General features: G+C 42.4%; 2 protein-coding genes across 2 annotated transcripts; one reads left to right on the top strand and one right to left on the bottom strand.

Annotated features, from left to right (window-relative positions):
- Nucleotides 1–985: 985 nt before the first annotated feature.
- LOC147610851 (uncharacterized) lies at nt 986–13,329 on the top strand. Its single transcript, XM_086785470.1, has 2 exons — nt 986–1,210; nt 13,038–13,329. The coding sequence occupies exons 1-2, from the start codon at nt 1,106–1,108 to the stop codon at nt 13,122–13,124; spliced, it is 192 nt and encodes a 63-aa protein (XP_086641596.1). The 5' UTR covers nt 986–1,105; the 3' UTR covers nt 13,125–13,329.
- A 3,430-nt stretch (nt 13,330–16,759) lies between these two features.
- On the bottom strand, nt 16,760–19,532 carry LOC147610850 (uncharacterized protein At4g15970-like). Its single transcript, XM_086785469.1, has 3 exons — nt 18,952–19,532; nt 18,314–18,673; nt 16,760–17,485 (listed from the first exon to the last, which is right to left on the bottom strand). Exons 1-3 carry the CDS (start codon nt 19,207–19,209, stop codon nt 16,850–16,852), a joined length of 1,254 nt encoding a protein of 417 aa, XP_086641595.1. The 5' UTR covers nt 19,210–19,532; the 3' UTR covers nt 16,760–16,849.
- Nucleotides 19,533–22,536: the final 3,004 nt, after the last annotated feature.

The following is a 22,536-nucleotide window of genomic DNA, read 5'->3' as shown; positions in this document are numbered from 1 at the left end:
CACAGGTGTATATTTTATCATATTTTTTTATGAATTAATCATCGTACAAAAATACGTTTAATTGAATTTGTGCAGGATTCAGCTTAATGGAATGTGCAAGTGAGCACAAGATTAATATATATGTGCAAATGTGCACAAAGTCATTTTATGTAACAAGGCCCACTAGCAATTTTATTTGGGCAAAAGTTTTTATATGTACAAACCTTAGGGATTTTGGTATGATTAAAAATATGAAAAGCAATCTAAATACTCAAGTCGTAGAAGCGGAGCTACACACTTGAGCGGGGTAGGCATCGTACTATCCATGGTTGGCCAAGTACTCTTAGGTACCTACTCCTTCTTCATGACCTTCCTGAAGGGTTGTTAAGGCTGGGGTTTGGGGAGATGTCTTCATCTTTGCCAGTGAGGTTTTAGATGTCCATAATGGTTTGACACGGCGATGCGAGAGGAGGGTATTTCCAAACGTGCATGTGTAATGAAGGCCCCAAGTATGAGAGGTTTACATACAATAATGGGCGATGCTTTAAGAGTTGAGATGCTATTAAGATTTTGTATTCCCTATGAAAATGCTATTGATTGGTTAGTAGAAAACTGTTGATACTACATATTCACTCAGATGCGTATACATGTATTAACCAATGATTAAAATTCACCTTAGCATATAATATGCATAATTTTTTTATAAAGTCTCTCCTTGAAAAACCCTTTGCCTCAATGATCCCTAGGGAGCTACACAACCAGATACGACCCTAGATCCTAGATAACAACTTGCCTTGACTTCATCTCAAGCGGAGCGTCAGAACCATTGTCCCCTCTCAAAGTTGGAGATGTCCCTAGACCCCAATGGAGCACCATATCACCTTTCCCCTATCTAGGTAGTAGTAAAACCTTTTGTAATAATCAACACCTCATAAATTGAGAATGGCAACAATCGAGAGAGAGAGAGAGACAGAGATGGATCCCCATAAGGCCGAACAAAAAGAAAATTATAACGGCCGCCCAAGGCCGCCCGGGTTTCCAAAGCTCGAAAGAACATGGACGGACGAAACCTCCATACGACATCGTTGATTTGACACTGAGCTCGCATCTCACGATCTCTCTGAAAATGGTGCGAACGTACACTTTTGCTGCCATGGTGGGGGTTGCCTACTTCGCCGTTTCCTCGCTAGACAGTGTTTTCGAATGGATGGCTGATCGTAAGGAGAAGAAGGTGCACTCTGCTGGCTGACCTTTTCTTTAAAACCGCATTTATGAAATGCCATAGTTATTTTTCACAAAGGAAATCTTCCAAACTAATTCCAGATCCTGAAAAAGTAGCTAATAGGGCGGGAACAGTAGCACACGGGGCATGTTCATGGGGCATGGGGTATGATGTATGGGGGGCAATAGTAGGTACTGGGGCGTATCTGTAAGGGATATCACATGTGGCATGATGACGTGGGGTGATTGTAGTGTGTCATGGGGCACATCTACAAGAGGTAAGGATGTCTGAGCAATTATTCGTCTCGTGTGCATCTTACTTGATGTGCTTTTTTTGTCCCTTATGCACGTACTTGATGTGCTACTGTTGCTGCATCATGCCATGTATGCTATGATTTTTAAGTGTCATAGAAGCACTTCAAGCATGATGTGGCATCAAGTTTTGCACATAGGGCACGAGACGCATGGGGCTTGGCTGACTTAAGGGAAAAGACGAAGTAATGACACCTTCCATCAAAGATAGGGGAAGGCTGTAAATTGACCGAGTTCACATTATCGATACATGTAGATGTGACAAGACAAGCAACAGATTTACACCCAAGGAAAGGATAGGAAACAACGGAAGGAAGGCTTCCTCCTTGATTGCCTGTTAGGCTGGGAGGTGTTCCTTAAACAGGTGGTATTGAACAGCTGAAACCTTCTATCAACCGTGTCATGCCTTCGATGGAAATAGAAAAATATGATGCATTGGTGCTAAACTTCCCTTCAATGTTTGGGGATCCATAATGTTACGACTCCTACAAGCACATGTTGCCTAATTCTGCCCCTACCTACGGTCGGCCAGCATAAATGAAGGCAACAGCAGTTGGACAGGACAAACATCAGCAAAGCCTGTTAAGCACAGCATTTAATGCTGGAAAAAACAGCATTTTTGTCCAATCAAAACAGGCCGACAGCCTCTAGCTGGACCGACCAGCAGCCTAAAGCCATATATAAGCAGTCGCATAATTCCTCATTCATCATTCAGGGATTCAGCAAATCATTCAGAAATTCAAGTACCAAATCAGCATCCTATCTATTCCAGGCAATCATTGAAGTATCTCTTCAGCATTTAGCCAGCATGTGCAGTCCTACAGCTATCTGGACTTGCATAAGTGGCATGAAGAGTGTTCCGTAGGGCCTCGGATTGGTGGTACTTAGCCGACGTAGGGTCATATGGGTATGTACACATAACCAGTACATCATTAAGCTCTCAGATCAGTCCAAAGGCCGAGCAACAGGCATGATCAGTTCCAGCAAGTGACCCAACGCTCTGTCAAGGTTAAGGGAAAGCGGGCATGGGGATAGTAGTGAACAGATGCTCAGTTCTTCAGCAAGACTTGGAAGTGGAGATCAGGAGTGAAGGTGTTCAGACAAAAAATATCAGTTAATAAAATCAAAGTCAGTAGGAGTTCAAGGTCAGTAGAAGTCTAGGGAGGAAGGATAACAAAGTGTCCACCCCGTCATCAAGTTTAGCAGAAGGGAATGTCACGTGCACGCACGTGCCATGTCTTAATCTTCAACATGAATAGCATAATCCTTGACTAATCATTAGTTAAGTCAACATGTAGGACACCGCCAGTAGCATCACCTCATCGTCATCATCACCAGGAGAGCTTGGGAATCTTGTCGGCAAGCCAGCAAGGGTCCCAACAGCAGGCAGCCAAGCAACCAGAAGGGTTGGCACCTTGTGTGGGCAGCATTGCATAAAGAGCAATATTTTTCCCTGGATCATGTCCACTGCATGTAACATGCGGAAGCTTCGGAGAAGATCGGTAACTTCAATGCTCAGAAATCAACACACTTTTCACGATGGAATTAATGCACAAAACTAAATGAAGATGTGCAAAAAATAGAGAGAGATAGGGAGAGATGGAGAGGACACAGTATTGGGTCCCAAATACCCTCTGTAGGACCCCCACCACGGATGGTGTATTTGCTTTATTAGAATGATGTGAATCTGAAAAGAAAAATACAGAAATCTTGACCTTTCTTGGTTGAGAAATCTCTGCCTTTGACCTGCAGTCCTTGACCCCTTTTCTTAGCAACTTCTTGGCTGTCCTAGCCCTTGTATGCTTGAGCTCTTGGTGAAATATGAGATAACACAATGGGATTGTGGCTCTCCTCTTTATACTACTCCAAATAAGCAGTCGGCCAGCATTAAATCCAGTCGGCCAGTTCACTTTTCTGCCCACGACTATAAATCAGCATTAAATGCTAGATAATTCACATAAAAACCTACACATCACTTCATGGCTGGCTTGGCATCATGCTCCTGATTCTCTAGCATTGAATTTGCAAGTACATTGGGGCTGGGGCAGCCTGTATGGGCTGCCCCATACTTGCCCTACACCTCCTAGGGCTGGATAACCAGTCGGCTATCCTTGGCCTTCCCCTAGGGTTGTCCTACAGTCCTCCATGCCCTACCCATGGCTGGTGGGTATAGCCAGGGCCTTCCTGGCCCTCATGGGGGTGGTTTCACACCATCCCCATGCCCACCCTAAGACTTGGGGTAGCCCTATGGGCTGGCCCCTTTTCCTATAATCAAACCCTAACTATCTACATAATGATCTGGCATCCGGTACCATACCAGATACACAGAATCACTGACATCATTCCAGAGGGAGACTCACAGCGCAGATTGGCATTGTTTCATGTCCAGGACAGTGCACACCTGACCTTGGACTCCTGTGCAGGACAATGCACACCTGACCTCGGACAACTGAGATGGATCCTTGGCTGACTCGTCCCGGACTGGGCTCACATGGGACTAGTTCACCATCCCCGGTCCTGCACCTTCTGTACAGATATGTCTACGTGGCATCCAAGTGCGGGATGCACATGACATCCCCTTGTGCTTAACTTGACGGAAGCTGCATAGCCTCTAAATAATCCGTTAATAACGCCGGATAGTCTTCGAAAAACTCTTTGTCGAGCCATACCGCTTCGTGGGTCCCTCGGTCCTAAAACTTCGTGAGGATTTGTCTTAGTCTTCGGCTTGAGCCATGCTTGAAACGGTGCAGAAGGATCTGTTCTGGAACCATATCTTCTGCTTCATCAACAATATCTGGTTTCGCTTCGTCTTTGACTTTTGAAGGGATAGGACCTGCATATGACTTTAATCACCTGACGTGAAACACATCGTGCATAGTCCAACTCGGAGGTAGCTTTAACTGCACAGACATCTCATTAATCTTTTTCTGATGGGAAAAGGTCCGAAGCTCCTGAAAGACAACTTCGGGCATGGCATCGCTTGCCCACCTGTTTCAACCTTTGCTTCATAATCCGAAGATAAATCCAATCTCCTTTCGAAAACTTCATATCCCTTCGGTCGTTATTGGAACAAATCAGTTAGTTACTCCTCAAGAAATTATAGATGTCGAGGACATGACATTTGTTCCGCCTGAAAAGATTCTTGGATTTCGTGAAAGAAGATTGCGTAATACGCTTATCACGGAACACAAGATCAAGTGGAAGGATCGTGTTGAGGAGGATGCTACATAGGAGACATTGACTACTCTTTAGAGAGATTACCCTGGCTTTTTAGTGAGCTCAAGAGTGAGCTCTTAGAGGAAGGGGAGTATGTCATGTGCACAGTGTGTATCTACCGTGTGCTACATGCACGCAAGACTAGCTTTGAGGTTTGGAGCTAGGCAGGCTGATTGGCGAGTTGAGTTAGGGATAGACTAACGGGCGGGCGCCCAAGTGTGGACGCCCGATGACCGGCCAAGAGCCTATAAAAGGGTGGCCAAGGTTAGTCATTAGAGATATAGAGTCTCGCGAGATTTGTGAGAGTTCTATGGTCTTGGAGCCTGGATCTAGTGCAGACGTGCACCTGCTTTACGCAGCCGAGGCCGGCAGCAATCTCGAGGCCCGCAAGGGCAGCTTCGTGGCGGTATGGGACGTCGCGAGGAGGAGATTGGCCTGTACGTCAACCTAGTTAGCTCAGCTCGTGGTTCGGTGGGGACAGCCAAGACTGTGGGCTTGCCCACGGCTGTCATGGTTGGGAGGTGAGTCAGGCCTGCACCCCCTTGTTGTTTGTTTGTTTGTTTGTTTGCAGGTTTCGAGTCTTGTACCGGGAACGATCACGAGGAGATCCAGTGGGGATTTGACACTACTACTACCACAAATGCAGTTCAGCTTGTACCTTTTATGCATCCTACGCCATCCGTGGTATTTGATGCTAAGCAGGAGAGGGAGAGTGATGCTGCACAAAAAAGCCTCATCCGAGCTTATGGCTCTGCCAAGGGCCGACAATTTGTAGTCCTATTCGACATGGATAGTTCTGAGGACGCCATCTCTCCCCAGTTGGCTAACAAAATGAGTTGTACATTAGTGCCATATCATTTGGATGTGGACGGGTTCACACCTGGTCTCCGCACCCACATATTTCAGAAGGCACAACAGTTTGCCTTTGTAGTTCAAAAGGCCTCATTCCAACGAGATTTTATCGTCTTGCCTCTTTTGGGGTGTAACATGATCTTAGGAATCCAGTGGTTTTGTCAGTATGAGCCTATTCTCGATTGGGGGCAGTGTCACCATTTGGTCCATCTCCATTTCTGGAGCCACTTCTATGGGACTGTCACTCCATAGAGCGGCCAGATTTGTGCCATGTTCACATGGGGCCAGGCCAGTGTCCCATGTGAAAGGGCTAGTTTTATGGTGTCACATGGACGGCCAGATCAGTGCCACCCGTGTGCGACCAATTTTGCATCACATGGACGGGAACCGGTTTCGTGTCACCCGTGTGTGATTTGCTTCGTGTTGTATGGATGGAAGCCTGTTGATGCCACCCGTGTATGGCTAGGATGGTGTCTTACCTATGGGAGTGTCACTCCATAGGAAGACCAGGACATATTTATTTATATTTATCGCGCCAATTTTGTGCTCGACAGGAACTCTTGTACAAGTTTCATGAAAGGGAGATTTTGTCCGTTATTTGTGCACATGCATTTATGCCTACATGCATAAATTTGTTTTTGCATGACTTGTTTGCGTGTGTGTGCCTGTTATGCAGTGCGAGTACACTGGATGGGAACGTCCCCAGTGTACCGTGGAATGCTGTTTGCTGACTTGGTGGTGTGGCGTGTGAACAGGTGGTAAGTATTTCATTTTGGCCTTTTTTTAAAGGTAAAATCCATAAACTATGGTTAACTTTAATGTTTATAAGCTAATGTGTTCACACATAAATTTGGGCTGGACATTTACTTTCTAGTGTGGGTGCCTATAAACTAACCTTTGATTAGAGTTTAATAATTCTAAAAGCAACTATTGCATGGAAGACTAGTACATATTTCCCACGTGGGTGGTGGCTGGATTTTCTCTCTCCATCGCTTGCTCTGTTCTCTCTATCGCTTGGTATCCTCCATGCTGCACCCGCCTGCTGCCCACACCTACTGAAGCTCCAACTGTACCTGCCTGTAGGGCTGCCACGCCTCCTGTACCTGTTGCTGTACAGTACTCGCCTGTTGTACCAGGCCTGTACCTGCTGTTGTACAGTACCCGCCTATTGTACCAGGCATGTACCTGTTGCTGTACAGCACCCTCTTGCTCATTTATTGCCTTGTGTACCTATTGTACTTGCTGGCTGCCCATGTGTACCTGATGGTTGCCCATGTGTACCTGACCAGTACCTGCTGTGTTGGCTACCCACGTGTACCTGCTGGCTGCCTATATGTACCCGTTGTACCTCACTGTACCTGCCTGTTGAACTCACTGTACCAGCTGTATAAACAGTACCTGCACACATGTGAAGTTCTTGATGTGCTTGATTGTACCTGCTACAAATTGTACCGGTTGTATCTGGATTGTACTCACTGTACGAGGTGCTCTCATATTTTTCTCATTTGTATAAATATGAAATTTGCAAATTCAAATTCAGAGAATGCTTTAAGTTGTGTAATGCAGGAGCATGGCTTGTATATGCTGACCATGTTTAGGAAATTCTTCTTGGTGTGGCTAGTATATTTCCATGTGTGGTGTTGTTAACCGCACTCGCAGAGCTTCTGAGAGCCAATGAAGGTTAGACTCACCAGGGAATTTGGGAGCAAAGCTCATTGGGGAGAACCAGGCCACGTTTCCTCCGCGGTGTACCCCTTGGCCTGCGTTAGTACGAGCGTGCCTGTTGGTGCACGGTCCCGGAAGACCAGTGAAAGGCAGGTGTCCACGCAGTGAAGGTGGGAATGAGCCTGTGATTTGGGGCTACTCCGACCAACACCTCTTCATCGACTTGAACCAGTTTTATTTGGTTGTTTTCACTCCCTTGTGGAGAAACTGGCCTGTCATGCCCGTTTCACTTGTACAAATAAAAAATACTCCAAGAAATACAAAAAGTATTGAGGGGGGGAGGGGCCGGCCCTTTCCGGCCCCAGTGCTGGTGTCATTTGTATTTTCAGTATTTACAGTATTTGTGTTGCTGATGTTGTTTCCATTGTTTAATAACAGTTAAAATAAGTGTTCTAAATATGTGTATATTGTTGTCCGATCTGTAGGCCTCTTGTAGGGAGCGGTCTCAGGCAGGACACTTTTACTATCTGTAAAGGTTTTCCTGAGCCTATCATGATTCGTAGGGATAGAAGCATTCTTGGCATCCCATTTATTTCTTATCTCTAGGCCCGACTGTTGAAAATTATTTCATCCCCAGATGGACTTTCCCATGCATATTCATGCTTGTATCTGGCTCCATATGAAGCCCTGCATTGGCATATCTTAGCAGAGATCATTCAGCATTTTTTCTACCATTTTTTGGTATTTTTAAGGCATTTTTTTGCTACAACCATGCTGTCGGCCTGCTACAGCTGGCCGATCAGCATACTGAGGTACTATAAAAGGGTTGGCTCCCTTTTCCCTCAGATCATCTCATTTTTTCAGCTTCTGCAGTGATAGGCAGCATCTACGGGACCTCCCTCATGATGCTCCACATGATGTAATATCTTTTCTGGTGATATTCAACAGTGATCTTCTTTTCTCCTTTATGCTTGCTGTCCATATACAGTGTTGTACAGTTCTTGTAGCATTTCTGAGTGGGTATCTCAGCATAGTACGTTGGAACCAAGTTACAGTTGTCTAGAGCATTCCATCCACATACAGAAATCTATAACCAGTTGGCCTTTGATGTTCTTAAGTCATACTGTCATGACCATCAGTCCAAATGGAAACATTATCTTCCATTGGTCCGAGCCATCTTGAACGATACTCATTCATCCAGTGTCGGACGAACTCCTTATGAGGTAGCTTGTGGTTGTCGTTTCTCTTCTCTTTTGACGAGAATGGTGTCTCCATTCCTTGAGGCTAACAAAATGGTGGAAACATTTTTCGAAATCATTGAGTCAGTTAAAGACCGCTTGACCAAAGCCCAGGAAGCTTATAACAGACATGCAAATAAGTCTAGACGAGATGTCCACTTCAAGGAAGGGGATTAAGTCGAGATTGAAACAAATGGGAAAACGTTATTCCAAGCTTTCTTTCCGTAGTTTTGGACCTTTTCCAATAGTTAAATAGATAATTGATGTCTCCATGAAGTTAAAGTTGCCTAACAATTGGACAATGCATGATGTTTTCCATGTCTCTTAGCTAAAACCATATGTTGGACGAGAAGTGTTTGATGTTTCAGATGAACAGCAGCCAGACGTGGTAGACAGAGCAGAAGTCATCGAGCCTGAGCAGATCCTTCTTCATCGTTGGAAGCATGGTTTCGGTCGAAGAATACGTCAGTTCTACACAAAGTTCTGAGATCGAGGTACCCACAAAGCCGTTTGGCTAGACGAGGAGTTCTTTCAAGAGTACTCCCAGTTGTTGGCGGACTACTTGAAAGCCATGAACCTGCCGCCAACATAAGTAGGAGGGAATGTCACATGCACTCTGCACTGTAGTGCATGGTGACAAGATGACTCATCATCATCAGTACAACATTGTACAATATTAGTACCCTTTAGGATGATATTTGTCGTACGCCGTGACCCCATTGTAATCCTCAGTCTAGGATATGTCAGGCACGAGCTACGTAGGTCATTCCTCAGCCATAGTGAGTCTATTAGTTAGTCAAGTCCCTTAACCCACTTGGAGAGAATCATTCATGCATGTAGAGTTAGTAGAAATCTTAGGGTTTGCATTAGAAAGCACTTTGCATATTGCATATCATTCATCCATTGCACATAGATCATTGGAGAAGCCTTGAAATAGCATTTGGCATCCTTAGGATATTTATTAGCATTTATCTGGCATTTTTTCCATATGTTTCAGCATTATTTTAGCATTTAATTATCATTATCCATCATATGCAAGTCATGTAGCAATTAGGCTACAGTTGGCCAGCCCTTTAGCCAACTGACCAGCCACTCATGAGCATATAAATAGGCTTGCTTTGCATCACTCATTCCATCACATAATTCAGCAATCAAAGCCTAAAGTGTTGCAGTCCTCAGTCCTGGAGCATCATCGCTTAACAGTCTCAGCCACGCATCAGCAAAACACAGCATCCCTCTCAATCGGCTAGCCTCAGAGCTCCATCAGCCTCGCGTTTCTCAGCATACACAGCAGCCGGCTAGCATATATGCTTCATCTTCCTTGTGTTTTCAGCATCTAACAGCATTCAACCCACATACAACTCATTGTTTTGCTTCAGCCACTTTGGTGAAGGTAAAACTCAGCATTCATATTCATTTCAGCATTCATTCACAGCCTAGAAATAGTCCCAATCAGCCCATACCTCAGCCTCAGATTTGCAGCCTTCCTACGGGAAGAGTGCATAGGTTAGAGATCGGTCATCATTGGTGCTTCTACAGCCGTGTACAGTTCAGCCCAACTCTTGGTCCTTCGAGATCTTGCGTTTGGCTTATCGTCAGTCCAAAGTCATTGTCTTCAAAGTAATAAAAGCAAATACTATTCAGGTAATGGGATAGGGGGCCCTTCAATGGGTAATTCAGGACCCCATACGGTGTACAGTTTCTCTCTCTCTCTCTCTCTCTCTTTCTATATCTCTTTAAGATTGAAGTCATAAAAGTGGATTGCTGAACTTGCGAAACTCAAGATACAGAAGGCGGTGTGAGACTTGTGTACGAATACTTCTCCTTCATGTTACAAGCAGAGATAGAGATGAGATTCTTACAAATTCCAGGTACATACAGTGTGCATTTAGTGAAAATGTCACCATTGCATGCTGTCAAATCTACATTTCCAATGCCTTTAATGGCAAACAATGCATTATTAGTGTACTACCTTTAGGTGCATCCTACAAAGTGACAAACATCTTACATGAAGTGATGTGCTTGTAGCATCACTATCGAAGTACCAATCAGCATCAGAAACTGACATGCATGAAGAAGGCATAGACGGGGTACTACATGTGACAAGCAATGCATAGCCATCATGGGCCAAGTTGGCCTCTTTCTTAGTGTCATTTGTGGTAGCATCCAAACCTTGTTGCTTTTTCTTTTTCTCACTTGCAATGCGCTTTTTGCATTCTTCAATGACATGTCTACATTTTTTGCAATAGTTACACCGTTTCTTCTTGTCCCCACCCTCTTTTGTACGGACAGGTACTGTTAGCTGTGCAAGTGTTGTACGGCATCACTTGCAGCAGTAGGTATTGTCAGCTGTGCAAGTGCTTTACGGCAAGCGCAACAGCAGCAGCAGCAGCAGGTACAGTCAGCTGTGCAAGTGTTGTACGGTAGCACAGTAGCAGCAGCAGGTACAAAAGAGGAGTATGACGGCCGTTGCAGGGCGGAGCCGGACTATAGGTGCAGCTGGGCAGCACAGGGCAGCAGCTGTCCAAAGCTAACCCGTGATTTGCTACAGATAAAACATCAAGATTTGAGCAATAGCAGTAGTCACAGGCATGAGGAGGCCTATGTGTGGACCATGACGGTTGACCTTGTTGGCCAGGTTTGGGAGGGCATATACCTCCAGTCGGCAACATGTGTATCAATTCATGTCCATGGATTTGGTTGACTAGTAGTTGGCCAGTTGATTTAGTCCTCCAGGAGCCTATAACAGGCATAACTTGTGCTCAGAGTAGATCTCTCTCTCATATGGAGATAGGTCCTAGATAGTAATTCGAAGGTCATTAGTCACCCTTTTGGGCAGGCCAAAGACATATACATCTTTTTGTGTCATATAAATATAGTGAATATACAGCCATCTCTCTCTCTCCTCTCTTAGTCTATGTTGAGTATTCTTGCATCAAGAGTTCTCATGCAGTGTTTAGGGTTGAAGGAAGACTACCAGGGCTTCTGCATGTTACAGTGGTATTAGAGCATCAGGCTCAGCTATGCTAAGTGTTGTTAGGTGTCCCAAAAGAAGTGTACAGGTCCAAGGAGAGTAACTTAGCATGTGTCAAGACCCCTAGAAGCTGGTTGGTGTCAGGCAAACCCAAGTGGAGGGTTTCATGAGAGTCGGTAGATAGTTGGGGCTGCCAACAAGGAAGGATTTTATGGAGCAACTCCAAGGGATGATGATCATCCAAGGGGTGGACCCAGATCAGATTCAAGAAGAAGGATTCATGTTTGTGTTCATGACAGGGCAAGAAGGCAAGAGGACAATGCATAGATCTCTACATGAGATTTGGAGTGGAATCAAAGACAGGGCAAGGTTTTCAGTGAAAAGGTTGCCAGGAAGGGAAGGATGACAAGTTCATGTGGAGACAAAGGGATGATGACAGTTATCCAAGGTCAAAGGTTGGAAGCACGCCATCAAGTTTAGCAGGAGGGGATGTCATGTGCATGCACATGCACATAGCTGAACCAAAGCTAATCCTTGATTTGCTACAGATGAAACATCAGGCTTTGAGTAGTAGCAGCTGTCACAAGCATGAGGAGGCCTATGTGGTGACTTGGACCTTGTCGGCCAGGTTTGGGAGGTCATATACCTCCAGTCGGCAGCATGTGTATTGATTCATGTCCATTGAACATTTCGACCAGTAGTCAGCAGACTTGTGCTCAGAGTAGATCTCTCTCTCCCATATGGAGATAGGTTCCAGATAGGAATTAGAAGGTCATTAGTCACCCTTTTGGGCAGGCCAAAGGCCATGGAATTTGTACAAACATATACACCTTTTCGTATCATATGAATATATAATGACATCTCTCCCCTCTCTTGGTCTATGTTGATTGTTGTTGCATCAAGAGTTCCTATGCAATGTTAGGAGACTACCATAGCTTCCGCATGTTACAATACCAATGTAACATGCTGAAGAACTGCCTGTATTAAGAACTATGCGAAACACAATGATGAACAGAGAGGAGAGATGCTGCTGAAACAATAATTTCTGTATATCTGTATCAATCTGTATATAGGTCCTAGCCAACATGGCCTCCAAAAGGAGAACCTAAGCCTATGACCTGTCCCACAGAGCCTGGGATCAGATGAATACAAAAGGAACTGAACTTAGCAGATTTATAGGCTCCAAAATGCCCCTATCCCATAAAATGCGGAACTGCCAGCGCCATGTCAGAAATAGATTGTTAGTAGTAATAGAGAATGTAAATGTCCATCCAGTGAATGGGGACCTGGCTAGCCCCCATTGACTGCAGGTTAACGTTGCTGCAGTGACTGGGGAGTCCCAGCATCATTGCCTTTGGGATTGCCCAGCTGCGTAGCATATTTTGCCCAGGATCCTGTGTGTGCTAGATCTGGACTGCCACATAGTGTGAGGGGAGGTGGGAGTAGGGATGATAGAAGATAGATTGCATGTGTCTTTAGGATAACGACTCTGCTTTGATGCTTGCATGTGTTCAACTGCTTTTTCTTCTTGAAGCATATTTATTCTTTTGCGTCAACAAATATGCCTTTTCTTTAAACAGATGGAATTGCTGGAGAAGGAGAAAGCGGTTGCGAAGTTGAGAAAAGAGTTGTTGGCTGAAAATCGTAAGAAAGGACTAACCGTATGATATTCTACAGCCAACCTGGAGTTCGGCTTTGTAACTGTTTAGTTTCATGCTGACTCTGTTTTTCAAAATAAATATTCAAGCCATACCATGCTGGAGAATGAATTATTGGCTTCTCCTAGGGCACGGGATTAACTTCAAAAGAATCAACTCTATTTTCATTTTGCACGGATGTTTTGCCTGTTTAATAGACCTCAAAATTGTTATGTTAACTTATCAGCTAGGTGTAATTGAAATTTTGCAGGCTATTTTCGTCTCTGTACAAGAGGATATTAATTGAATAGCAGATCAAAGAAGTCAGTTTTTGAACTACTCTGCTTTTAAGGGAAGGGGGGGGGGGGGGGGGTGTGCATTTGCAAACATTGTTAGCACAAAGAAAGGCAAACCATGCAGAAGTTCTGGAAAGGGTATGTCTGCTCAACACGCGTGTGTGTGTGAGAAAGAGAGAGAGAGAGAGAGAGAGAGTTAACTTTGACAAAAGACCCAAAGGGTCTATAAGACCGGAAGTTGATACGTGTAAAATGGATTAGAATGGATGTCAAAAAACCATGAAAAAAAAAAACCCATCTGCCAAAGAAAACAGGGCCCCATAGTTGCATGCGTTGGGCCTTGTATAGACAATGACAAGGCCTGAACTTATCTTGTGCCACCCTCATGTATGAAATATAAAGCAGCAATGTCCACCTCATGCAGTAGGGGCTCTCTATGGTGTTGAAGTATGTCTTCGATTTGGAGCTGGCAAGTGGAGGGTGCATTTTCTATTGGGGCCCCAACCATAGCCAACTCTTGTCGATTGCCTTTTGAGATCTTTGTCTTTTAAGTTCTTGATATATTTGGGCCTCCTCTTGGGCAATGATTGCCACCCATTAATGCTGCCAATGCGCTAAAATTCCATAGCTCATATCTAGTCTCTCCACACTAGCTTCAAATGTTTCTATGATAAATTTTGCTAAGAAATCAAGGACTACCTAGGAATTGTTTCATGGCCAACATGCTTGTCTTGAAGAGTTGAATTGACCCCATTTTTCCACGATCTACTATTGTTGGCCCTTTGCAAATTTATTTGAGCAACATGTATTTCCCTTTTGATTTGCCTTAAAACGAGATTGTGTGTAGATGCCAAATTAAGCATGAATCCAATAGCTAGCAACAATAAGAGGATTAAATTTTTATATATTTTAGCTTTGTCATCTCAACCAACATGGTTGTATTAAATATCGAATTCTCAGATTCCTCACTTAATAAGATGATTAGTCTTCCATAATTTAATTGAGGAGGAGGGTTTTGAGATTTGAACCCACTAAGATTAGAGCATAAGCTCCATTACCTGAAGAACCTCGGACCCCCACCCCCCACTCGCGTGCACACGAACTCAGAGAACATAGGCATCGGTTTTCTAAATTGTTGATTAAAGCTCCGCATAAAATAGATCAATGATTCTTTCTATCTTATGCTTTCTCAATTGTTTATTAAAACTCCACATAAAATACTTAAACTATTCTTAATACCTCCACAATGACTGCAACTAGGAAAGCTTTGGTCCCATAGATATTTGCAACTATGCGAGATTTGGTTCCATAGATACGTTTCAAAAAGCATTAGAAATATTCATATAGATATTTGCCACTATGAGAGATTCGGTTCCATAGATATTCTTTCAAAAAAGCATTAGCAAAATTTCTTATGGAAAATTTTTCATTCACCATTGCACATCATTCCCCTAGCTCATGAATAGCTCCCAAGTAAAGAAAAGACAGCCATGGCTCCTTAGAAAATCAAAGGATACATGGGGTGTGTGTGTGTGTGGCTCATCGAAACAAATTTTCAAAAGCTTGCATGACAATAGGGAGAGACACAAAATTGTGCGTGTTAAGAAACTTGTTGGCACATGGACATCCACAAAAATGGAGCTTGCAACTAAATGTGTCAATCATTATCAGCACACATTTCAGAGTTCATCTTTTGTGGATGTTGATGTTCATGATGCTCGCAAAATTTTCTTAAATTGTGTGCATCCCATTTGTTGACAATGAATCTGCTATGAGATATGATCTGCCTTTCACTGAGGAAGAGCGTCATGACACATGCCTTATATGGCATGGGACGTTGGAAGTCACCTAGTTGGGATGGTCTAACGGTTGAATTCTTTTTTGCCTTCTAGGATGAGCTTAAACTTTTGATCTTAACCATGATTAATGTTGCATGGGAGATAGGATGTATGCATCCAATTTGGCCTTTTCTTCATAAATTGCTTGATAACTTGATTATGATGATATTAAATTAAGCTCTTCTTAATCAACTTGATTGTGATGAGATTAAATTGAACTCTTCATAAGGCCATAACGTTAGTTCTTTTTAATGAGAACTCTTGCTAAAGCTCCAAGAGAATCATTTTTAAGAGAGATTTACTCTTGGGCGGTGGCCAAAATGGTGGGTGCTTTCTCACGAGTAGAGTGGGTTCTTTTTAATGAGAACTCTTGCTAAAGCTCCAAGAGAATCATTTTTAAGAGAGATTTACTCTTGGGCGGTGGCCAAAATGGTGGGTGCTTTCTCACGAGTAGAGTGGGTTCGATTATGGCTTTACAAGGTCTTTTCACTTTACCTTGGAATGGGTCATTTAAGCATTCAAAACATACCTTTCTCAATGTCATTTGGACATCACTATTAGTCAAGTGAAAATTCAACAAAGATACAAAACAATTTGCTTTGAAGAGACTTTGTACCAAATTTAGGCCATCATCTCTTTTGGTTAGAGGTTTTGCTTCTTAGAGAATTTGTGCCAAATTTATGCCATTATCTCTTTTGCTTAGAGGTTTTGCTTCTTAGAGAATTTGTGCCAAAATATGTGTCCAAGTCTTCTAGTATGTTGGGGACATTATAAGTAGTCGCTTCTCACATCCATTGTAAAGTTTCATAAGCATTTTGGCAATTTTCAAACTGCACACTTTTAAAAATCAATAAAAACTCGGCCTAAGAGTTATCATTTCACAAGCACTTTGGCAAGTTTCAAACTCATGGCATTTAAAAAAAAAAACAATTCACACAAAGTCTCTTTTATAGCCCATGGGGCAATGCCTCTACACATCCTACTAATATCCACGGACTTAGAACTAGAATCATAATATGTAGTACATAGATAACCACTTTTTAAAAACATTAAAATCAGATCCACCATGGGATCCCACCTTCTGACATTCATATTCACTCACTTATGCATAGGAGTAGTTTTCAAAGTTTCTTGAGTGAGCTTAAGAAATCCTTCAACTCAATGAAAGTTTGTTTCAATTGCAAAAGAAGACAATGTACCTAAAATATATAAGAACAAAGACATGATTAGTTGCAGAAAGGATGTAGTCATTATTTAATCTCTTTAAGCTACTCCCTTCATGTTTGAAGATTTGCGAAAAACTTGTAAAACATGTGGGTAGGGGTAAAAATAAAGAAGAGAACAAAGAGTTAAAATCGGCATGAGCTCTGAGAAGAAAATACAAAATAAAACTCTTTTCCCCTCCCCCTCTTCCCCTCCCCTTGCCCCCCTTCTTCACTTTACCGAGAGAATAGCCTACTTTGAAGCCTCTTTCAAGAAGGAAACCTAAAAACAAAGTTACAAGAACCCAAATCACTTCCCTAGAAAAGCATTCAAGGAAGAAAAAAAATCTTCTTTTTAAAGTGTAATCGTAAAAAAGACACTTTTCTCCATGTGCTTGATTAAATAGATACAAAGAGGGCTAATGTGAACGCCAGGATCGTGGGCAAGCCCGTGGCACCTTAAAATGGGGATCCTTGTCCAATTGTTGGGAGCTAACTGCTGGCAAAAGAGCTAGAAGAGCCCTCCCTTTCGTCGAAGACCGTCTCCCTTTTTTATTGCCTTTGTTATTACGTGCGATCGGTGGTGTTGACACCCTCGGTATCGATGCATGAAAGTCGCGGTGTTGCCATTCCTTCCACCCTTCAAGGATCCTTCTAAGATCAATAAGCTTGTTATTCAACCCCTTGCAACATGTGGCATGCATAGTAACAGCCTTAGTCATGTCAGTAAACCTGATGCCACAAAACCCACCAAAGAACTGTGTGTCCAAGAAGTGTATCTTCATGCCAATGCTTTTGAATGTGTCCTCATACTTGATGACATTAAAGACCTCTTGGTCTGCCATCTTGGGGTCCCTCTTCCTCTCCTTGTACCATAACTTGTAAAACCTCACCGTCCTTTCATTGGCTCGCACATACGTGAAACCTGCATTGGGGGTGTTCCGCCGCAAATCCCAAGGTCTCCCATTGTAGCGATCACATGCCATTTGCAAATCTGCTTCTGTATCACTTTGTAGTCGAGGGAATGGATCACGGAACCACAGCACGTCTGCATCCTAAAAAAGAAAAGAGCAACCATTTACTCACTCATGTTTCAACAAAATAAGAGAAAAGTACTCAATGGGACTTCCTTGAATTTTATGGAGGAAACAAGAACAAGAGTGGTGTTGATTGATGATGCAAAATGACACAAAAAGCGCACATAATCTTCCTTTTACACTAGGCTAAATGTTATGATCATAGGTATGTTCTTTCTAAGAAAGCTGAAATAAATGTTTATGTACAAACTCCAAAGTGTAGCCAATGTGGGAATCACTTGCGGTTTTTACTCAAAGGGTAAACTTAAAAAATAAAAGAAATGTTTATGTACAAACTCCAAAGTGTAGCCAATGTGGGGATAAGTTGGGGAAAAACTCCATGTTTACTAGTAACTAATCTCCATGTCACCAACCCCCCATGCGTGGTAAAAGAGAAGGCACAGACAGATGAGTTCCTAGCATCCTATCCCCATATGCACAACTCCCCATGTGTGATGGGAATGAGATTATCAATAAACAAACCTAGAATATTTTCCAATGATATGTATTAGTATCCCCATGTGCCCAAACTCCCATGTATGCACATAAATGTGCATGTTTTCCAATGCACATTATGAATACCCCCTCAAACCCCAATGTGTTAGTATTCCCATGTGCCGGAACCCGTGCGCGTGCACATATACACACAAACATAGCATATTTCCCCCATGAATGATGCCAAGGCCCAAGTGAAGGGACAAACACAGTTTACTTCCCTACGAGTGCCCCAAGTCTCAAACCCCCATGGGAATACTGTGCCACGACTACTAATCCCCCATGTGATGCCAATCAAAGCAAAAAATTTACCGTAAAAATGAAGCTGTAGTTCAACTCTAGCACCGTCTTCAGGAACTTGATCCGTCTCCATATCATTTTGATGTAATCTTCACTAAGCAATGCCTGCTCCCCAGAGAAGTTGATGCCTCCTGTTTTGATTTTGAGGCAGTGAGGGTGGATTGCCAAGCAGCGGTGGTACGCCTTCTGGTCCACACACACAATAATCAAGTGCTGGAGCAACCTCTCTGTGCCCTCCCCATGGTGGAAACTCTCCAGAAACATATCAATCATGGTGTTGTTCTCAGCCCATGCTGCATTTAATGTTGTAATTATCACTGTCCTGTTGGGCATGGCAGCCTTGTCAAACACCTCCTGCATTGCCCTTTCGTACTGCATTGCACAATTATCCAAACCATTTATTTCTTTCATTAGTTGCAGTACTTGAAAATCATTATTGTTTCTATCACTGCTTGTACTAATTGAGAAATCTATACCCTTCCAGAGAAAAATCTGAGAAATTAATACAATGGCATCAATACAATTAAATTAATGGCCTTATATTGTGCTAGCCAAGAAGAATTAGACACCCATTTGAGGCTTTTTCCTTAACCACACATTAAATTAAACAGATCATAATTTTCCATGAGGAGATCTAAAGCCCCACTTACTTGTTCAGGGTTAGCTTCATCATCATCCATGCCGAAGAAGGTCCGGATCTGAAAGGGCAGAAATGAGCCATAAAAGCTGGTGGGGGTGGAGGCAAGGGCCAAGTAAGACAAGGTTATGAAGGCAACACAGGCAAGGGCAAGCATGGTTTCTCTACTTTTGAGCTTTGAGGATGGAAAGCACTGCTGACTACAGGAAGAGGTTTTGGAGGTTTCCATGGCTTCTGCATGGGTAAAGGAGGAGAAGCTCCAGAAGACCATGAGAGAGGGGGGCGGGGGGGGTTCTCTGCTGTCTCAAGTTCCTCTGAACTTGGAGAGAGAGAGAGAGAGAGAGAGAGAGAGAGAGAGACAGGGGGAGAGGGGGATTCTGTGTGCTGTCTCAAATCCCTTAGAGAGAGAGAGAGAGAGAGAGAGAGAGAGAGAGAGAGAAGCAGCAATAATGGCTTCCCTCAGCGGCTCAGCTGTTTGAACTTAAAGACGACGTGAAGTCTCTCTTCCCCCCATGCTCTCTCTATACCGACAGCATCTAACTCTCTGCTCTTCTGCAGCAGAGGTGCAATGTGTGCAGTGTTGCCTTTCCTTTTGCTTGGGGATGTGCATTAAATTCCCTTTATACTTATATTTGCAATCAAGCCCACCTTTACTCTGTGCAATCTCTAAGGAGCACTTCCCACGATAATGCACGGCCTTGGCAAGAGAGGAGGGGAGAGAGAGAGAGAGGAGGGGAGGGAGGGAGGGGAGAGAGAGAGAGAGATGAAAGGACAACAGAGAGGGAGGGAGGGAGAGAGAGGAGAGAAAGGAGAGGGAGGGGAGAGACAGAGAGAGATAAAAGGACAACAGAGAGGGAGGGAGAGAGAGAGAGGGATGAGAGGATAACAGAGAGGGGGGGTAGACAGAGAGAAGAGAGATGAGAGAGGAGAGAGAGGCCCCCACTCTAGCTCTCAATTAGGAAATAGTAAGAGTGGTTGCCAACGACATGCCACCTACTAACATTCTGTTCCCAAATAAGAGATTTAAAGTTGAACCATTATTATTATTATGTCAATATATTATTTGCATTTAATATATATTTCACTACATGCCACCTAGCCTACTTTTGAGGTTTGAATTTTATATTTTATCTATTTAAATTGCTTGATTACCATTACTACTACCTAGCTTACCTTTGAGGTTTTATTATTGAATTTTATCATTTTAAATTGCTTGATTATCATTACCACTACCTCCTTGCAAAGAGACTTTCGGTTCATGTTGATGTAACATCATGTCTACACTGCTTCCATCATCTTTGTCTTACAAACTAACAACTAGGCAGTTGACATATTTTGCAAATTTCCTTCCAAAAGTCCATGATCTTGCTTGATACTTGCAGCCTCTAGGGTCACCCTCTCTATTTGTAAACACACATGCTTCTAGAACATGACTCTTCATTGTGCAATGACTTCAGCTTGATCTTTGTTTTTAAAAGCTAGTTGAGTCATGGCACGTTGTTGAATATTTTTAAAAAAGTTGGTCGAATTATGTCTTGTTTTCCAAAGTTGCTTTAATTATTACTGTTGAATATTTGAAGTTTGTGACAAAAAGAGATTCCAATACATGAATAACTTAGTGTCAAAGTCCATTTAATTATTTTTTACAACCTATAACTATTATGACATGGAGAGAAGCCATGTCAGATTGTCTGACCTCTCATTGTTTCCATTCTATGCGGCCTTTTATGCATGTTAGGTGATGTATTAACATGGGGCAGGACATTTGTGGGCTAATGTGTCAAGTAAGGGTGATATGTAGATGAGTGTGTGCATATTTAATGGGAGAAGACCTCTTGTCCTTAGGGATCAATTTTTTAAAATAACGTTTTGTGAAGAACTTTCAAAGAGTTCAATCAAGTTTAGAGTATAGGATATGTCAAAAGCCATTAATGTATTGCCTTTTTCGAATGTAGGATTCTAAAGTTCCCTCTAGGCTCTTGCCACACGGAGATTATAATTGTACCTTTTAATCCTTTCGCCCAACTAACGTGGACCTCCTGGACATCCCACATACGATGCAAAGCTTACTTCGCCCCTTCCTCATCTCTCTTTCTCTCCCAACTACCGTCCTTCCCACTTCTCATCTCTCTCTCTCTCTCTCTCTCTCTCTCTCTCTCTCTCTCTCTCTCTATATATATATATATATATATATATATATATATATATATATGCTACCTTCAACTCCATTCTTAACATCACTAAACAAAAATCACAAAACACAAAGCGCCCAAAACAACATATGCTAGGCACCAAATAAAGTGTGACATGAGGTCAAACAATAATAAATTAAGAGAAGATTAATTATACCAAGTGGACTCAAATTCAAGTCATCACTATGATTTAACAATAAAGATGGCCTTGTATAGTTAATGGAAGAGTAACTTTTTGAGAACCTAATAGTAAAGGTTTTAAGCAAGTGAAAAGCATTTTTTTGTTACAAAAAGAAGTCGAGCAAGTTGATTCATGTAGAATACTTAGATGAATTCAAGATTCTTTAAAGTAATGTAATTCTTGTTGAAGGACATATGATCTCTAAGGTAGCTAGTTTTTTTTTTGTTAAGAGAGTAATGCACATTTATGTACTCTCTATTGCTTTAATCTAGATTTTTGTATCGAGTGGGGAATAGAGGAGGATGTATGGAGGGAAGGAAATAACATGCAGAAAAGAAGGAAGGAGAAAATAGCAAGTAGAAAAGAAGGAAGGAGAAAATAACATGCAGAAAAGAAGGAAGAAGAAAATAACATGCAGAAAAGAAGGAAGGAGAAAATAGCAAGTAGAGGTTATATGCAAGTGGGGACACTTTATTCATATAATATACAAACTTATATGTGAGGACTACTGGGATTTAGTATTTTGTAGTTACATAAACAAAAGTGCTCTTTCTCTAATTCTTATGTTATATAAGCATGCATGTGTGAGCTATTGTGCTTTTAATAGTATGTAGTTACAAGAACAACACCCTCTCTCTCTCTCTCTCTCTCTCTCTCTCTCTCTCTCTCTCTCTCTCTCGGGGGCCCTTGATGTGCTACCTTCAGCGAGCTCAATTAATAGAAACCACAAAACACAAAGCACCCAAAATCAGTTAGGCTAGGCACGTGATAAAGTATGACATGAGGTTAAACAAAAGATTGAGAGAAGATGAATTGTACTAAGCAATCAAATTCAATTCATGGCTATGGTTTAACAGTTCACATTCAAGCCATTGACTCTCAGTAAAGCTACCCTTATTAAATGTAAAGGTTTTAAGCAAGATTATCTTTTTGATGGCTTAAATGTAAAGGTTTTAAGTAAGAGAATGGTTTTTTTTTTAAAGCAAAAGAAAGTCATGAGCAAGTTGATTGAAGATTATTAAAATGAATGAAAGATTCTTTAAAGTCTAATAGGAGAACATCTCTCTTTAGATTTTTATTTTTAGGTGGGGAAGAGAGGAGGATGTATAGAGTGAAGAAAAGGAATGATGAGAAGGAGAAAACGACAAGTAAAGGTTGTATACATATGGTAATGTTTTATTCTTATGATATACTAACTTGTTTGTGTGGAGTATTGCACTTTAAA

Source organism: Cibotium barometz, chromosome 48 (assembly GCF_041138505.1).
Source record: "Cibotium barometz isolate CiBa-2024 chromosome 48, ASM4113850v1, whole genome shotgun sequence".
Taxonomy (NCBI): domain Eukaryota; kingdom Viridiplantae; phylum Streptophyta; class Polypodiopsida; order Cyatheales; family Cibotiaceae; genus Cibotium; species Cibotium barometz.
Note: the sequence above shows the minus strand (reverse complement) of the source record. Positions and strands in the feature narration are given on the sequence as shown.